The sequence below is a fragment of the Pangasianodon hypophthalmus genome, chromosome 2 (genome assembly GCF_027358585.1).
Source record: "Pangasianodon hypophthalmus isolate fPanHyp1 chromosome 2, fPanHyp1.pri, whole genome shotgun sequence".
Lineage (NCBI taxonomy): Eukaryota > Metazoa > Chordata > Actinopteri > Siluriformes > Pangasiidae > Pangasianodon > Pangasianodon hypophthalmus.
Genome location: NC_069711.1, coordinates 1640001 through 1657500, shown reverse-complemented (window position 1 = coordinate 1657500; position 17500 = coordinate 1640001). Strand labels below are relative to the sequence as shown.

The 17500-nt window shown below is 43.8% G+C and overlaps 1 protein-coding gene across 3 annotated transcripts in view; it reads left to right on the top strand.

Annotated features, from left to right (window-relative positions):
• herc2 (HECT and RLD domain containing E3 ubiquitin protein ligase 2) overlaps positions 1 to 17500 on the top strand; it is a 70956-nt gene that overhangs the window by 45558 nt on the left and 7898 nt on the right. For all 3 annotated transcript variants that reach the window (XM_053228308.1, XM_053228305.1, XM_053228301.1), the window contains exons 58-88: positions 69 to 180; positions 275 to 356; positions 540 to 683; positions 1706 to 1796; positions 1898 to 2075; positions 2536 to 2617; positions 2737 to 2908; positions 3027 to 3171; positions 3544 to 3769; positions 3877 to 4048; positions 4157 to 4343; positions 5503 to 5646; positions 5740 to 5931; positions 6037 to 6190; positions 7009 to 7116; positions 7240 to 7371; positions 8208 to 8366; positions 8502 to 8620; positions 9285 to 9410; positions 10284 to 10439; positions 10516 to 10631; positions 11893 to 12091; positions 12461 to 12675; positions 13387 to 13564; positions 13766 to 13927; positions 14056 to 14147; positions 14244 to 14383; positions 14608 to 14795; positions 14960 to 15157; positions 16018 to 16101; positions 17308 to 17449. In XM_053228308.1, coding sequence (XP_053084283.1) covers positions 69 to 180; positions 275 to 356; positions 540 to 683; positions 1706 to 1796; positions 1898 to 2075; positions 2536 to 2617; positions 2737 to 2908; positions 3027 to 3171; positions 3544 to 3769; positions 3877 to 4048; positions 4157 to 4343; positions 5503 to 5646; positions 5740 to 5931; positions 6037 to 6190; positions 7009 to 7116; positions 7240 to 7371; positions 8208 to 8366; positions 8502 to 8620; positions 9285 to 9410; positions 10284 to 10439; positions 10516 to 10631; positions 11893 to 12091; positions 12461 to 12675; positions 13387 to 13564; positions 13766 to 13927; positions 14056 to 14147; positions 14244 to 14383; positions 14608 to 14795; positions 14960 to 15157; positions 16018 to 16101; positions 17308 to 17449 — 4595 coding nt within the window. The remainder of the gene's footprint in view (positions 1 to 68; positions 181 to 274; positions 357 to 539; positions 684 to 1705; positions 1797 to 1897; positions 2076 to 2535; positions 2618 to 2736; positions 2909 to 3026; positions 3172 to 3543; positions 3770 to 3876; positions 4049 to 4156; positions 4344 to 5502; positions 5647 to 5739; positions 5932 to 6036; positions 6191 to 7008; positions 7117 to 7239; positions 7372 to 8207; positions 8367 to 8501; positions 8621 to 9284; positions 9411 to 10283; positions 10440 to 10515; positions 10632 to 11892; positions 12092 to 12460; positions 12676 to 13386; positions 13565 to 13765; positions 13928 to 14055; positions 14148 to 14243; positions 14384 to 14607; positions 14796 to 14959; positions 15158 to 16017; positions 16102 to 17307; positions 17450 to 17500) is intronic.

Sequence of the window (17500 nt, the reverse complement as noted above, 5' to 3'; positions counted from 1 at the left end):
TATTTGAGTTCCTTAAGTGTAATAAGCGTAATAAGTGTTCTGTTGTTAATCGTGTTCTCTCGCCGCAGTCTCGCCCGGAAGAGATCCTCAGGCATGGAGTCTGCTGCTACCATCAGAACCAAGGTGTTTGTGTGGGGTCTCAATGACAAGGACCAGCTGGGCGGGCTCAAAGGGTCAAAGGTCAGTCATGTCAAACACACCTGCACCATATGTACACATTTGAAATGCTTAGTAAGTTTGAATCAAACCCTCCCACTTCCTGTTTTCCCCCCAGATCAAGGTTCCGTCATTTTCCGAGACTCTCTCTGCTCTGAATGTCGTGCAGGTGTCTGGAGGCTCCAAGAGCCTTTTTGCAGGTGAGAATTTTCCTGATTGTGTTTAAAAATCTCTTCCAGTAGCGCGCGCGTGTGTGTTTTTACATGGTTGTGTCGTAACATGATGTGTACACATGCATAGTAGTTGCCATATAATCAGATATATGTTAATTTAATTAGTATTTTGAAGGATGTGTGTGTGTGTGTGTGTGTGTGTGCTTGCAGTGACTGCGGAGGGAAAGGTGTACGCGTGTGGAGAGGCCACTAACGGGAGGCTGGGTCTGGGTTTGAGCAGCGGCACCATCCCAATCCCTCGCCAAATCACCGCTCTCAGTAACTACGTAGTGAAGAAAGTCGCCGTTCATTCAGGTGTGTATTAATGTTTTATTTATCTCTCATACCGTCACTCAAGCACGTGGTTTATGGTGTATATACAGCTTTATATTAATGCGCTCGTTCTAATACGTTATCGTTTCTATAGTAACAGCTCATTTGCAGTGACTTGTACGGCGGACGCTCCACGTTATAAACGGGTTTGAAAGTCATTAATATGTTGAAGTTTTCTGTAAGGAGCATTTTTTTTCCACATTTATGGAAGGTAAAACTATAACTTTATATTTTCCGTCATTTTCAGGACGGACGAGTGTACGCTTTGTGGTTTATTGGTAACAAAAGATGACAAGCTGTGTTTTATTTATTTATTTATTTATTTATTTATTTTATTAACTTCAAGAGAAAGAAGAGAGGCTGGTAACTATGTTACTATAAACGACTGTTTATAGCTGCTGTAACGTAAGCGAGAACAGGAACTTGTTACAACGTTAAATATAACTATAAATGGATAAGTTACGACATATTGTTTTTCAATAAATCGAAAAATATAATAATCACCAAGTTGCTATGGTATAAGAGGAATAAAACGCTACAGAATGTGCTGTTACAGGAAAATAATCAACATCAGGGCGTTAACAGTAACTTCGCTTCATCAGCCACCTCATCGTTGATTATCTTCTTACAGCAGCAGAATACGGAGTGTTTATTTCTTTCAATTTGGTTAACTTAATATTAGAGGATGATGATGTACCTTGAAATCTTGACACATGGGCAAAATCATGGTTGTCATGGTAACCCTGAAACCCATTTACACTTGTGCGGTTGTTAAATAAATCTCTAAGAAAATGACGCAAATCAAGATACATTGATATGTTTCCAAATTTGCATATTCATGCATATTCATATATCTTGATGTTTTTAATGAGGTGAAGGTGTAGACATGTTTCCAGCCCGTTTTTTTAGTAATATCCTGTGCTTTATTGTTTTTTTTTTTTAAAGTATTAAATGACACAGTGAGGGTGTCTTAAAGGAATTCTTTTTTATTTTTCCACCCACAGGTGGACGCCATGCCATGGCTTTGACGGTGGATGGGAAAGTGTTCTCATGGGGTGAAGGAGATGATGGTAAACTGGGGCATTTCAGTAGAATGTAAGTTCCGGTCATGTTTACAACAAAATATCTCATCTTGAAGTGTGTGTGTGATGATAAACATGAAATGTGTGTGTGTGTGTGTGTGTGTGTGTGTTTAGGAACTGCGATAAGCCTCGTCTGATTGAAGCACTGAAGACGAAGCGCATTCGGGACATCGCCTGCGGGAGCTCGCACAGCGCAGCCATCACCTCCAGTGGAGAGCTGTACAGCTGGGGTCTGGGGGAGTACGGACGCCTGGGACACGGAGACAACACCACACAGCTCAGACCCAAACTGGTGAGCACGGGACTTTATTTACCCCGTTCTTCTTACACCGTGTTATCAGTATCGTTTTTCTGAACTGGGTTTCAATCCAGAAGTGTCTCGAAAGTGTAAGTAGTACTGAGGAAGTCTGGTTTTAATAGTAATGCAGTAAATATGGAATAAAACATTCTGTGTTGTGCTGTTATAGGAAAATCATCAGTGCTGTCATAGATGATGTCGTAAATCTTAAAGTTACAGCTTTATCTCTGATTGTCAAAAAGAAGCATTTACACAAGAGACTTCTTCCATAAATGTTAAAGAAACATCTCCTTACAGAAAACTTTACCATATCAATAATTACATACAATTTCTGTATTCGTTTATATGCAGCGTCCGCCGTACAAGAGCTGTTACTATAGAAACGCTAACGTATTACAACGAGTGCGTTAATACAAAACTGCGCTACTGCTTATTTACCCTTTGTGTTGCCCAGGTCAAGGTGTTGTTGGGTCATCGTGTTATCCAGGTGGCTTGTGGGAGTCGTGATGCACAAACTCTTGCTCTGACAGACGAAGGTAAAGACTTTATAGTCGACACTCGTGCATTTTATTTCAGAGGCGTGTACTAACTGTGTGTGTGTGTGTGTGTGTGTGTGTGTGTGTGTGTGTGTGTGTGTGTGTGTGTGTGTGTGTAGGTCTGGTGTTCTCGTGGGGAGACGGGGACTTCGGGAAGCTGGGTCGTGGAGGCAGCGAGGGCTGCAACATCCCTCAGAACATCGAGCGTCTGAACGGACAGGGCGTGTGTCAGATCGAGTGTGGAGCTCAGTTCTCTCTCGCTCTCACCAAATCAGGAGTGGTGTGGACCTGGTACACTTCTGTTTGTTCTCTACAGCACACTCATTCCGTCCACACACACACACACACACGTGCACGCACACACACACGGCTGGTGTTAATGTGGTCCTCTCGTTGCTGACGTGTGCAGGGGGAAGGGGGATTACTTCCGGCTGGGTCACGGGACAGACGTGCACGTGAGGAAGCCTCAGATGGTGGAGGGGCTGAGAGGGAAGAAGATAGTTCACGTGGCTGTGGGAGCGCTGCACTGCCTGGCTGTTACAGACACAGGACAGGTTCGCCACGTTCCCACACACACACACACCTCAAGATCAGTTTCTATCGCTTCTGTCATTTCTGTGTGCTTCAGTTCTCAGGCTTGTGTTTTTTTTTTTTTCCCTTCTTCTTCTGTGTCTTGTTCTCCTTCTGTCTTCATTTTCTACTTCTTCCTTTTCTTCTCCCTCTCCTTGTTCTCGTTCTTTCTTTGTTTTCCACTTCTTTTCTTCCTCCTCCTCCTCCTCCTTCTTCTTCTCCTTCTCATTCTGCTTCATCTTCTCCCTCTCCATTGCCTTCTTCATGTTCTTCTTCTCCTTCTTATTTTATTTATTTATTTTGTGATGATGCCGCTGAGCGAGTCTGTGTTGAGGATCCTCTCTGGCTGTGTTCAGGTGTATGCGTGGGGCGATAATGACCACGGGCAGCAGGGTAACGGGACGACCACGGTAAACCGGAAGCCGATGCTGGTGCAGGGCCTGGAGGGTCAGAAGATCACGCGTGTGGCGTGCGGCTCATCTCACAGCGTGGCCTGGACCACTGTGGATGTCACCACGCCATCGGTTCACGAGCCGGTTCTCTTCCAGACAGCCAGGGACTCCCTCGGGGCCTCGTACCTGGGTCAGATGGCTTCGAGTACCTTTAATGAGCATTCTGCTGATCTGGCTTTAACACTATTACATCAGGCTTATTTGCGTGAGTGTGTGTTTGTGTGTTTGTGTGTGCAGGTGTGCCGTCAGACAGCGACCCGTCCTCGCTGAGTAATAAGCTGAGCGGTCAGAGCAGTGTGAAGCCCAGCAGGCCGTCTCTGGCCAAAATCCTGCTCTCTCTGGACGGAAATCTGGCCAAGCAGCAGGCTCTGTCTCACGTGCTTTCTGCTCTGCAGATAATGTATGCAAGGTGCTGTATCGCTCCAGACCAGTGGGTTTGCCAGATAAGCTCACACCAAGTGTATACCTTTAAAACATTTGCTTGCATTTTTATAAGCGCGTGTGTGTGTGTGCGTAGGGATGCTGTGGTGGGAGCTCTGATGCCTGCCTGCATGATGCCTGTGGAATGCCCGTCCAGCTCTCCAGTCCCGCCCTCCGACTGTTCGTCCGTCTCAAGCCCCTCGGAGGCTGAAGGTCCTCCTGTGACCGCTGACCCCGAGGAGCGCACCAGCCCTCACCCCTGGCAGGACAGCAAGAGGGGAGAGGTGGGAGTCACATCGTCTGTTATTAATTCCTTAATCAACATTATTTTATTCATTTATTTAAACTTCTGCTGTAGTCCAGTACCAGATAACAAAACCCAAAATCTAAATGTGGTATCTTGGGTGGTCCAGTGGGTTACATGATGGCTTATTCAGCAGGAACTGTGTTCTCGTTCCATGGGTCAGTTTTGGGTGGGAACTGTGCTCTGATTGGTTACATGGATCAGTTTTGGGTGGGAACTGTGCTCTGATTGGTTACATGGATCAGTTTTGGGTGGGTACTGTGCTCTGATTGGTTACATGGATCAGTTTTGGGTGGAAACTGTGCTCTGATTAGTTACATGGATCAGTTTTGGGTGGGAACTGTGCTCTGATTGGTTACATGATGCCATTTTGAGCAGGAACTGTGCTCTGATTGGTTACATGGTGGTTCTTTGGCCTGGGAGCTGTTCCAGTGGCTTTTTTTTTTTGGTGGGAACCGAGTTCTGATTGGTAACATGGTGGAATTTTGGTTTGAGAGCTGTGGTCTGATCAAGGCTAGAATCAGGAAGAGGTTGATGAGGTTTCAATTGCTTTTTTGTCAGGAATTGTGTTCTGATTGGTTACAGTGACATTTTGTACAGTAACTATGGTCTGAATGGTATATTACGTGATGGAATCTGTACTCCAGTTGGTTATGTGGTGGAACTTTGCGTGGTAACAATGCGATGATTAATTACATGATGTCATTTTGGACCCAAATTGTGGTGGCTTTTTTTTTAGTGGTGAATGCGTTCTGATCATTTACAATGGCACTGTTGGTGGAAATAATTTTCCAGTTCATTACACTGAGGATTTTTGGGGGAAAAAAAACCAAACCTCAAATATGACTGTTTGCATGCCATCCGAGATGAGATGAGAGAACTGCTAAAAGTGAAACATTAGAGAAAGATACCAGTTTATCAGAGTCGTTGTAAAGTCTTTACTGCTAAAGAGAGTGTTTAGTGTGATGCTGTCATTAACACTGATTCCTGTCCTGGAATGCTTATGAAATACTCAGCCTGGGAAATTTGTAATTTCTGTGTATGTGTATATATGTGTCATAGGCTGTGACTGCTCATAAGGTTATATAAGATGATGTGTTGAACGTGAATATCCAGCGCTTTTTTTTTTTTTTCTGTAGGTGGCGTCCTCTGAAGATGCCATTACCCCATCATCTGCCGTGACTCCCTCCGCAGCCGCTGCTTCTTCTCGCCCCTTCATCCCAGTCACAGACGACCCCGGAGCGGCCAGCATCATCGCCGAGACCATGACCAAGACCAAAGAGGTCCGCGTCACTTCACTGCTCATTGTGAGTGTGTCCTTTTGTTATCTAAGGATAATAAGTGCTGTAATTTTGTTTGTTTGTTATTTGTACCAGGACTCCGAGAGCCAGAGTAAAGCTGCCGGGCCCGAGCCTCAGTACCTGGACGAGTTCACCAGTCTGCTGGTTCCTGATGACACGCGGGTGATGGTTGACCTGCTGAAGCTGGCTGTGAATCTGCGCTCAGGAGAGAAAGGAAAGGAAGTGCTGTCCGCTGTGCTGTCCGGCATGGGCACCGCCTACCCACAGGTTCACATTCTCCAGAACACTGCACTGTCTTTAATGAGTATGATGTAACACACAGTTGTGTAAAGCTTTAAGTGTGTGTGTGTGTGTGTGTGTATACACACTCAGGTGGCTGACATGTTACTGGAGCTGTGTGTAACTGAGCTGGAGGACGTGGCCACGGACTCTCAGAGCGGTCGTCTGTCGTCTCAGCCTGTGGTGGTGGAGAGCAGTCACCCCTACACTGACGACACCTCCACCAGCGGCACTGTGAAAATCCCAGGTAACACCCGTGTGTGTGTGTGTGTGTGTGTGTGTGTGTGTGTGTGTGTGTGTGAATACAGCCTCAATATCAGAGCACTTAAATATTATCTGAGATGACATTTTACACCTTGTACCCTTAAAGATCAGATTTTACACTTTTGTAACACTTTCTTTAATCACAATTTTCCTTCACATCAAGACTCAGAGATGATAGAGAAGCTTTGTGTATTTATTTTTATTTATTTATTTATTTTTTTGATCTTTCTGCAGTGTTGAATGCTTGTTATTTAGTCCACTTTAAGGGAAAAGATTGTGATAGAAAATGTGCTTTTTTTATATGCAATGTGTATTTTGTTCACACTGAGCCTGCGGTTATAAAAAAAAAAATTCTATCAACATAAACAAACATAGCAGATGCCTTACAGAATTTTAGTTATTTTTTATAATTTTTTTTTAAAAAAATATATATTTTTTAAGTTTTTTTTTTTTTAAATAACCTGCCACTAAGGGCTTTGGACTTTTTTTTAGCAATATATGTTTTTTTTAAAGCATTATTTATATATTTCTTTTGTTTTGAAACACCATTACCAAGGACTTTTTTTTTAGCAATGAATAACTGTTAATTTATTAATAACTATTAAAGCCACTCTTAAGAACAATTATTTTAACACCTGAGTGTTGAAATAAAATGTAAATTAACTTTATGTAACTGGTGTATCAGTTCCTATACTGGAAAAGTCTTATTATTCACCTTAAAAGTGCTGAACAAAATGTTTTTGAGAAGAAAGTTACATGACTGAATCACACATTAATTATTACGTCCTGACATCACTTCAGGTGCTGAGGGTCTGCGAGTGGAGTTCGACCGCCAGTGTTCTACAGAGAGGAGACACGATCCGCTAACGGTCATGGACGGAGCCAATAGGATCGTCTCTGTCCGATCAGGTGACTTAAACATAAGGAATGGGGACGTGTCACTTCCTGTTGTGTGTTCTGAATGTGGTAAAGTGTACAAGTCGGGGTTAAGGGGTTAAGAAGTGTGTGTGTGTGTGTGTGTGTGTGTGTCAGGGCGCGAGTGGTCAGACTGGTCCAGTGAGTTGAGGATTCCAGGAGACGAGCTGAAGTGGAAGTTCACCAGTGACGGCTCAGTGAATGGCTGGGGCTGGCGCTTCACCGTCTATCCCATCATGCCTGCAGCAGGTACACACACACACACACACACACACACACACACACACACACACAAACACAAACACACACTCTGTTGTTCATCTCTGATTGTTATTAAATCACTGAAGATATAAGAGAACTAGCTAGCACAGATAAAGGCTTTGGATAAAAGCTAGCTGTGCTTAGGGTTACTATGGTTACCAGACAGTCAAGACAAGCAAAAGCTCTTTAATTTCATACGCTCTGATCCCGAGTTCACGCCAGACGTATCGTGTCGAGATGACGCTTGACACGCCTCAGCTGTGTTTCCGTTTCTCGCTACTTGCAGGAGAAAGTATGTTCGCTCACTTTTGATTTTAATCCAGCATTCGAGGAGGCGGATTTACATTCACAGCGATTTCTTGTTCTGTGAGACAGCTTAATTGGTTAATGTTTAATAATGAGCATACGAGTATAAATGGCTCACGAGTCCAAAAAAGCAAAAAAATTGCCTGTGCTCTCTGGATGGGAGGGGCATACTCTGTCTCCCCTGTCAATCACTGCAACTCTAGCCAATTGCATACATATGTGAGCTTGTGTATGTGGAAGAGGGCGGATAGCACTTTCGCACTTTCCTCTGCGTGTGTTACACGACGTAGCAGTTTGAAAAGATGCAGATGGCTGGCTTTACGTGCCTCGGAGGCATCACGTGCCTCCTTCATTTTCCCTGGTGGTAAGTGTCGTATGACAGGGGAGAAAATAGAGGGGGGAAAAGTGATGAATGGAATTAGCCTGGTTTAAGGGCTAGCTCGTTAGGTTAATATTAATGACACATGAATTAATTAAATGCTTATTAAAATCTTGTTTGATTGTTAAATTTGTCCCAGGTCCTAAAGACCTCCTGTCCGATCGCTGTATCCTGTCCTGCCCTTCTATGGACTTGGTCACCTGTCTGCTGGACTTCCGTCTCAACTTCGGCTCCAACCGCAGCATTGTGCCGCGTCTGGCGGCTTCACTCGCCGCCTGCGCGCAGCTCAGCGCTCTGGGTACGTCTGCACGTCTGCACGTCTGCACACTCCTGCTGGTGGAGCGGAAAAATATCAAACTGAGCTTTTTTTGAGAATCGCTTTTGTTCCTGTGTAAATGTGACTGGATTTTGTGTGTGTGTGTGTGTGTACCAGCGGCTGGACACCGTATGTGGGCCCTGCAGAGGTTACGCAAACTCCTGACTACTGAATACGGCCAGTCCATAAACATTAACCGGCTGCTGGGGGACGGTGAAGGAGAGGCTCGCTCTGTGGTCAGTCCAACACTCACCTTCAACACGCTGTATCCAGTTTACACACCATCAGCACTTAACAATAAACACACACTCCTAGGGCTGAGATCTTGAAGATCTTTAAGAAATGAAAATAAAGAATATGTTCATGCTACTGGAAGGAATCCTGACCACCTCAGCTGCACTGTTTTATACAAATCAAAAATCTACGATCCTTTAAATCTCTTGAATAATTATACTTTATCTATAAACAATATTTTCTCTTAAATGCAATCTTTGATATTTCCATTTTGGCAGCTAGGTTTTCCTGTAACAGCACATCCTGAAGTGTTTTATTCCTCTTGTACAACAGCAGTTTGTCAATCATAATTTGGTTTTGAGCGAAGAACGATATATTGTACTTTTTATCAGTTTATAGTTACATTGCAGTGACACTGGAGACTGGTTCCATAAACATCTCCTTACAGAAAACTTCACCTCATCAGTGTCACTGATGCAGATCTAGAAAATTAATCAACACCTTCTGACCAATCGGAATTCAGGATTCTATTACTTTAGATGTCATTGACTTTGCTAAGTGATTAGAGACAATATGAGGGGAAAAAAAGACAAAATGCAAAGTATTGTGTGTTTCCTGTGTTGTGGCTGATTTGATGGTATTTATTTGTTTGTTTGTTTGTTGTAGAGTTTTACAGGCAGTGCTCTTGCCGCTCTGGTGAAAGGGCTTCCCGAGGCTCTGCAGAGGCAGTACGAGTATGAGGACCCTATCGTCAGAGGAGGCAAACAGCTCCTTCATAGCCCCTTCTTCAAGGTGTGTGTGAGACTGTGTGTGTGTGTGTGTGAGAGAGAGGGAGACACTGTGAGTGTGTGTGAGAGACTGTGTGTGTGTGTGAGAGAGAGACACAGTGTGTGAGTGTGTGTGTGAGAGAGAGAGAGAGAGACACAGTGTGTGTGTGTGTGTGTGTGTGTGTGTGTGTGTGTGTGTGTGTGTGTGTGTGTGAGAGAGAGAGAGACAGTGTGTGTGTGTGTGTGTGTGTGTGTGTGTGTGTGTGTGTGTGTGTGTGAGAGAGAGAGAGAGAGAGAGAGAGAGACAGTGTGTGTGTGTGTGTGTGTCTGTGTGTGTGTGTGAGAGAGGGACACAGTGTGTGTGAGAGAGAGACACACTGTGTGTGTGTGTGTGTGTGTGTGTGAGAGAGAGAGACACACAGTGTGTGTGTGTGAGAGAGAGAGACACACAGTGTGTGTGTGAGAGAGAGAGAGAGAGACACAGTGTGTGTGTGTGTGTGAGAGAGAGACACACAGTGTGTGTGTGTGTGTGTGTGTGAGAGAGAGACACACACAGTGTGTGTGTGAGAGAGAGAGACACACAGTGTGTGTGTGTGTGTGTGTGTGTGTGTGTGAGTGTGAGAGAGAGAGACACACAGTGTGTGTGTGTGTGCGCGAGAGAGACACACAGTGTGTGTGTGTGTGCGCGAGAGAGACACACAGTGTGTGTGTGTGCGCGAGAGAGACACACAGTGTGTGTGTGTGTGCGCGAGAGAGACACACAGTGTGTGTGTGTGTGCGCGAGAGAGACACACAGTGTGTGTGTGTGTGCGCGAGAGAGACACACAGTGGGTGTGTGTGAGAGAGAGACACACAGTGTGTGTAAATTATTAATTAAATTGAGGTACTGGTGTTTCAGGTGCTGGTGGCTCTTGCGTGTGATCTGGAGCTGGACACGCTACCCTGCTGCGCCGAGACCCATAAGTGGGCGTGGTTTCGTCGCTACTGCACCGCCTCTCGAGTGGCAGTGGCTCTGGATAAGAGGACGCCCCTGCCGCGCCTGTTCCTGGATGAGGTTTGAGCTCCACCTCTTTCGGTGACGTCTTTCATCCCCGTTGCACTGTTACTAATTTAACGTTTCTTTAATGAAGGTCGCAAAGAAAATCCGTGAGCTGATGGCAGACCACGAGAACATGAACGTGCTTCACGAGAGCCATGAACTGTTCAAGAGAGAACACGACGAGCAGCTGGTGCAGTGGATGAACAGGTACGCTTTAAAAATGATACGTGAAAATGCCTTCAAATTAAATCTGAATCTTTTTAACATCCCATGGAGTGAAATCCATAAATCTGTAATTTAAAAAAAAAAAAAACTGAAAGAATACAGCACAGCTGCGATTCTGCCTAGAGGACGCCATCCTGAAAAACCTCAGTGACCGGGTAAAGAGGGGATTAGTCAGAGAAACATCCAAGAGCCCAAGGGTAACGGTGAACATGATGCTACCGCCACCATGCTTCACAGTGTGGACGGTGTTCGCAGTGGTGAGGTTCCAGCAAACTCAGCACTTTGGACCAGGCCTAAAAAGTTCAGATTTGGTCTCATCAGATTAGAGAACCTTTTCTCTACGTTTGCCGAGTCTCTTTGTGGAGAATCCAGGAAGTTACGGTTGTCCTGTGAACAGAGGAAGTACTGATTAAATGCCAAATTAAAAACATATGATTTCAAGTGTTTTTTTTTTTATTATTATTTTTGAAAAGGTGTACCGAGACTGATGTTAAGTGGTGTTGAGTTCCTCAGGTTTGAAGCGTAGTAGCAGACTGAGTTCTCTTCACTTTGTATTTTATTTATCGGAGGCTGACGTGCGAATCTCAGAACGTCCTTAAGGTGTTTGTTGTCCATCTATCAAACACTCAGTCTGTCCTCCTGTCTTTGCATGCCAATACACATCTTACTCACTGTCAGGGTTTGAGTCCTAATTTCTCCATGTGAAAGAAGACACAGTTTAAAAAAAAAAAAAAAAAAAAAAAAAACTTTATATAAAATGGAGACTGCAGTAAAACAGTTTTGTTCCTGATTTGGCTAAATAGTACTCAGTAATTGTCATACATATAATACAGTATATCTCATAAATAATCAGTCACATCACTCAGAGCTGTTTTTACATTTTTTCTATTATTTCCATATTTTTTTTCCTCCTATTTAATTACGTCTTGGCCAATTCCTCCCTCTAGCTAACAGTTATCACATAACGTCTACTAAGCACCTGCTTCCTCTGAGATGTGAAGCGTAACACGCTGAGCTCACAGATGCATGTGATTGGCTAGTATTGCTGTGATTGACAAGGGAGAGAGTGAGTATGCCCCTCCCACACGGACATCACGGCCCGTTTTGTTGTCCTGACTCCCGGCCATGAATGGCTGTGACGTTGTCGGGATTCTATTCGAGCTCATGATGTCCGGACGGTAGAGCGAGCACTTTTCTGCTGCATCTGTTTTTAATTTTTTTTTTTATCGCTGCTCCACTTCAGACGTCCGGACGACTGGACTCTGTCAGCGGGCGGCAGCGGCACCATCTACGGCTGGGGTCACAACCATCGCGGACAGCTGGGCGGCATCGAAGGGGCAAAGGTCAAAGTTCCCACGCCGACGGAGGCCCTCGCTACCCTGCGGCCCGTTCAGCTGATCGGCGGAGAGCAGACGCTGTTCGCTGTCACGGCTGATGGCAAGGTGAGCTTGTGCTCAGAGCTGTCAAAATGTAGTCATTACTGTTGAATGCAAAAGTTTGTGCACCCTTAAGATAAAATTTAGTGTTTGTTTTCTTAGATGTTCCTTAATTACATCGATTAACTAAAATATTCAAATAAGGCATGATTAGAAATGAATAATAATGAAGAAAGTGTAATCAGTACCAATAGTTAGCATCTCCTTTGTGTGTTTTTTCCATTAATTTTGTCGTTTGCATTGTTCTCTTGTCCATGTTTTGTTTATGGCACCATGGAAATTATTTTTTATAAATAAATTATAAAATTGGGCTACACCGTGGGGAATGAATCGGTTCTGATATTTTGAGTCTGTTCTGCTTCTGTCTTGTTCCAGCTGTACGCTACAGGTTACGGAGCCGGAGGGCGTCTCGGGATCGGCGGCACCGAGTCAGTGTCCACCCCGACTCTACTGGAGTCCATCCAGCACGTGTTCATCAGGAAGGTGGCGGTGAACTCCGGGGGGAAACACTGCCTGGCCCTGTCCTCCGAGGGCGAGGTCTACTCCTGGGGAGAGGCCGAGGATGGAAAACTCGGCCATGGAAACAGGAGGTGTGGGAGGAAAAGGAAAATTTTGGGATTATAATCATGTTTGGGAATCATAGGACTGATTTTTGTCTTGCAGTTCTCAAACCTGCCAGCAGGTGTCACCATATGTACAGCTCGTAGTGAGGAGACAGGGTGCATTTATTTTTGTTTGCTCGTTTGAACTGGTATTTTAATCAGTTAAGACAGGTGCATTTATTTATTTACTGAGAAAGGGTTCATTTATAGTTTTGAGACAGGTTTTTTTTATCAGTTAATTTATTTGTTTATCTATTTATGTGGAGACAGAGTGCAGTTAAGGATTTATTTCATTATTCAGGCAGGGATTATTTTTTTATTTGTTTATTGTGACAGGGTACTTTTTTTTTTTTTCTAAAGACAGGATGCATTATTTATTTCAATTTAATTTTAAATTGAAATGGTGCATTAATTTATTTTTTGAAATGGGGTTTGTTTATTTGAGACAGGTTTTTTTTAAATATTTTTTCAGACAGGTTTTGTACGTGTGAGACAAGGTACATTTATTTATTTGTTTATTGAGACGTGTTGTGTTTGTTTATTAATTCATTTATTCATTTATTTGCAACAGGGTGCTTTTCTATCTATATTGTGACAGAGTGCAGTTATTCTTTGAAACTGAGTTTGTTTATTTGAGACAGGTCGTGTTAATATTTTTAAATTTATTACTGAGAGTGTGGTTTTTTTTTCTCCCCTCAGTCCGTGTGACCGTCCGCGGGTGATCGAGTCTCTGAGAGGGGTGGAGGTGGTGGATATCGCTGCTGGAGGAGCTCACAGTGCCTGTATCACAGCCAGCGGAGAACTCTACACCTGGGGCAAGGGGCGATACGGCCGCCTGGGACACGGAGACAGCGAGGACCAGCTCAAACCCAAACTGGTCAGTGTGTGCAGCTGTGTGTTTGAGTTGTGGTTAGAGGTTCAGAGTTAGAGTTAGAATTGTCGTTAAAACAAAAGAAAAAAATTCCCAAATACTCTTTCTATTGCTTGTATTTGTATTTGCTGATGAAACATTATCTGTTCATTCCTAATGAATATGTTGTAAATGTGTGTGTGTGTGTGTGTGTGTGTGTGAGAGTAGGTGGATGCTCTGCAGGGACACAGGGTGATAGACGTAGCGTGTGGCAGCGGTGATGCTCAGACTCTGTGTTTGACGGATGATGACATGGTGTGGTCGTGGGGAGACGGAGATTACGGCAAGCTGGGACGAGGAGGCAGCGACGGCTGTAAAGTTCCCATGAAGGCAAGGAGCAACACTTTACTGCTACACACACACACACACACACACACACACACACACACACACCTGTACTATACTCACACTCATCCTCCTACCTCTCTCTCTCTCTCTCTCTCTCTCTCTCTCTGTAGATTGACTCTCTGACAGGTTTGGGTGTAGTGAAAGTGGAGTGCGGTTCTCAGTTCTCTGTCGCTCTCACCAAATCTGGAGCCGTGTACACATGGTATATACACACACACACACGCACACACACACACACACACACACATTCATTACACCAGAGGATTATTTTATTTTGTGTGTGTCTGTGTGTTATCAGGGGAAAAGGGGACTACCACAGGCTCGGTCACGGATCAGATGATCACGTCCGCAGGCCCCGGCAGGTCCAGGGCTTGCAGGGCAAAAAGGTCATCGCTATAGCAACCGGCTCCCTTCATTGCGTCTGCTGCACTGAAGATGGTAGGATATCCAAAAGACTTTCCGGACTTTATTTTTAAACAGGCTCTTTAGTCAAAATGAGAAATATAACTGATTTAAAATCACTAACTCCGCTAGCTCCGCCCCTAATCCTAACCCTAAATACCATTTTGGATACCAGGGGGGGAAAAAACCCACATTTTTTTGGTGTGTTTGTACAGAGATGTGTATATGTAGCTCTGTGTGTGTGTGTGTGTGTGTCTCAGGGGAAGTGTATACGTGGGGTGATAACGACGAGGGTCAGCTGGGAGACGGGACCACCAACGCCATCCAGAGGCCCAGGCTAGTGGGAGCGCTGCAGGGCAAGAAGATCAACAGGGTGGCCTGTGGCTCCGCACACACACTCGCCTGGTCCACCAGCAAACCCACCAACGCCGGCAAACTTCCTGCTCAGGTACTCAGTATTATGCTGCGTCCGACTTTGGCATTCGCCTGTATGTTTACTGATCTAAATTAAATACTTGTATATACAGTATAACTCATTTAAAGCTAAGGAGTGCTGCTCTCTCTCTGTGTGTGTGTGTGTGTGTGTGTGTGTGTGTGTGTGTGTAACCCCAGGTCCCTATGGAGTATAACCACCTGCAGGAGATCCCCATCATGGCCCTGAGGAACAGGCTGCTCCTGCTGCACCACATCTCCGAGCTCTTCTGCCCCTGCATCCCCATGTTCGACCTGGAGGGCCGTCTCGGTCAGACCGGACATGGCCCATCTGTGGGCTTCGACACACTCCGGGGCATCCTCATCTCACAGGGCAAGGTCAGGAGATCATACACACACACACACACACGCGCACACACCTACACTATTTTTTAAACAATGTATTCATAAAGCAATTAATCACAGAGGGTGCCATTACTTTTAAGCAGACTCCCCTAGTGTAGTCTGAAAGGAACGCATATATTTTTCCATGTAATATAGAGCCTTTAACTCAATTAGGGCCCAAGCACCAGAGGTGTAAAGTGCGTTATTGTATCTAAATTAGCAATTATTATTATTATTTTGATTATTATTGAAAATTCACAGAACTTATCAGCTGCTTGGACATGGGCGTGGCCCAGAGGCTCGGTAGTGCCCAGTATGACGTAGTTCTTCGTTGTGGGCATCTAGTTTCACCTCTATGCACTAAATTTGGTAGACATACAGGTGTTTTTAAGACAGACAAGTTTCCCAAAGTTTCACAATCACCCAACAGGAAGTCAGATGTTTTGTATTTTGTGCATTTTGACATGTAGCAAACATTTTAAATACTCCTCCTACAGAGTTCATCAGCGCAAATTTGCTAAGACCTTTTTGATGCCACTGTACATCATATGATGTGGTTGAAACTTCATATGTATGTTCAATGATGCGTCATAATCACATCAGCATGCCCTTGGTGCTTGGGCCCGCCAATCGCTCTGGTTTGGATTTGGGATTCTTTCTTTATCTATTGTGAAAACAAATCATTGATCAGATATTATACACCTTCTAACGTTTTTAAATTGTTGTATTTATACATTTTTGTAATAGAATTTCTATAGTTAACATTAATAATTACCATGTTGGGGTTTTTTTTTTTGTTTTATTTCGTTTTTTGCTCAGTGATCTGTACGTGGTTTCTCTCGCTCTGTTTGCAGGAGGCTGCGTTTCGTAAAGTTGTGCAGGCTACGATGGTGAGAGACCGACAGCACGGACCGGTCGTAGAGCTCAACCGAATCCAGGTACACACACACACACACACACACACACACACACACACACACACACACACACACACATTCTTCTTTGTGAGTTTTTGCTGTGATTTGTTGTTGTTATTTCATTTGGTTTGCTAATTCTCATAATTATTCGCTATTCTTTTGGTTAAAAGCATGTTTCCAGTGCTTTTTGTTCAAGCCTTCAACTTTAATTCAGTTCAGTTCATTGTTATTTGTGTAGCTCTTTAACAATAGACATTGTCACAAAGCAGCTTTACAGAAATCCGGATGTAGATTTAGATTTAGCAGCGACAGTTTACTCAAGGCAGTGTTGATTTGAAGAAAATGAAAAAGAATATAGGCCACTTGTTGTTGTTGTTGTTTTGAGCAGATTGATTACTGTGTTTTTTAAATAAATCAATTATATACTATTATAAATAATAATGGCACAACGTGGTAGCATTGCGGTCTCGCAGCTCTGTCTTTCATGGCGCTCCTGAATACTCGATTCTGATTGGTTGGGAATTGTGCAGGTTTATATTCATGCCCTTGTTCCAATATGGCATTTATTTGTTTGTATAGTAACTAAGAAAACTGTTTAGTCAGTGGTTAGTTGACATGGTGAAGTTCTCTATAAGAAGATTTTTTATTTAACTTTAATGGAAGTTGTTACGAAGCGCTGACACTTTCCATAAACATTAAATAAACATCTCCTTACAGAAAACCTCATCTTCAACAAACAAAATGTACAAAGCGCAAAAGAAAAAAGGAGAGAAAAAGAAGTAAAGAAAAAAGAAAGGAAAGGGGGAAAAAAATCTAAAGAAAAGGCAAAGAAAGAGAGAAAGGCCAAAGAAAGAAATAAAACAAACTAAAAGAGGAAAGAAAGAAAAAAGAGAAAAAATAATGTAGACAGATGATGTGGAGAAGGAATATCAAAGAAAGAAAGAAAAAACAGAAAAACAAAAGCTAAAGAAAACGCAAAGAAGGAAAGACAAAAACAGACAACCAGAAAGAAAGAGAAAGAATGTCAAGAAAGCAAGAAAGAAAGACAGAGAAATTCTGTACAGGAAACTTCAGCGATTAGACGCGTGTTTAATCCGTTTATGTGGAGCGTCTGCTGTACGAGTCCCAGTGAATGAGCTGTTACTATAGAAACGATTACATATTAATATGAACCTCAGATGTGCAGCTGCGTTAGCGTCTCTTGCTCTTGTTCTCTCTCTCTCTCAGGTGAAGCGTTCCCGCAGTAAAGGAGGTCTAGCCGGACCGGACGGTACCAAGTCCGTGTTCGGGCAGATGTGCGCTAAGATGATCTCCTTCAGCCCCGACAGCCTGCTGCTGCCTCATCGCGTCTGGAAGGTCAAGTTCGTAGGTAAATACACACTGAAATGAGTTTGTAAAGAGACACCAGAATCGTTGTTTT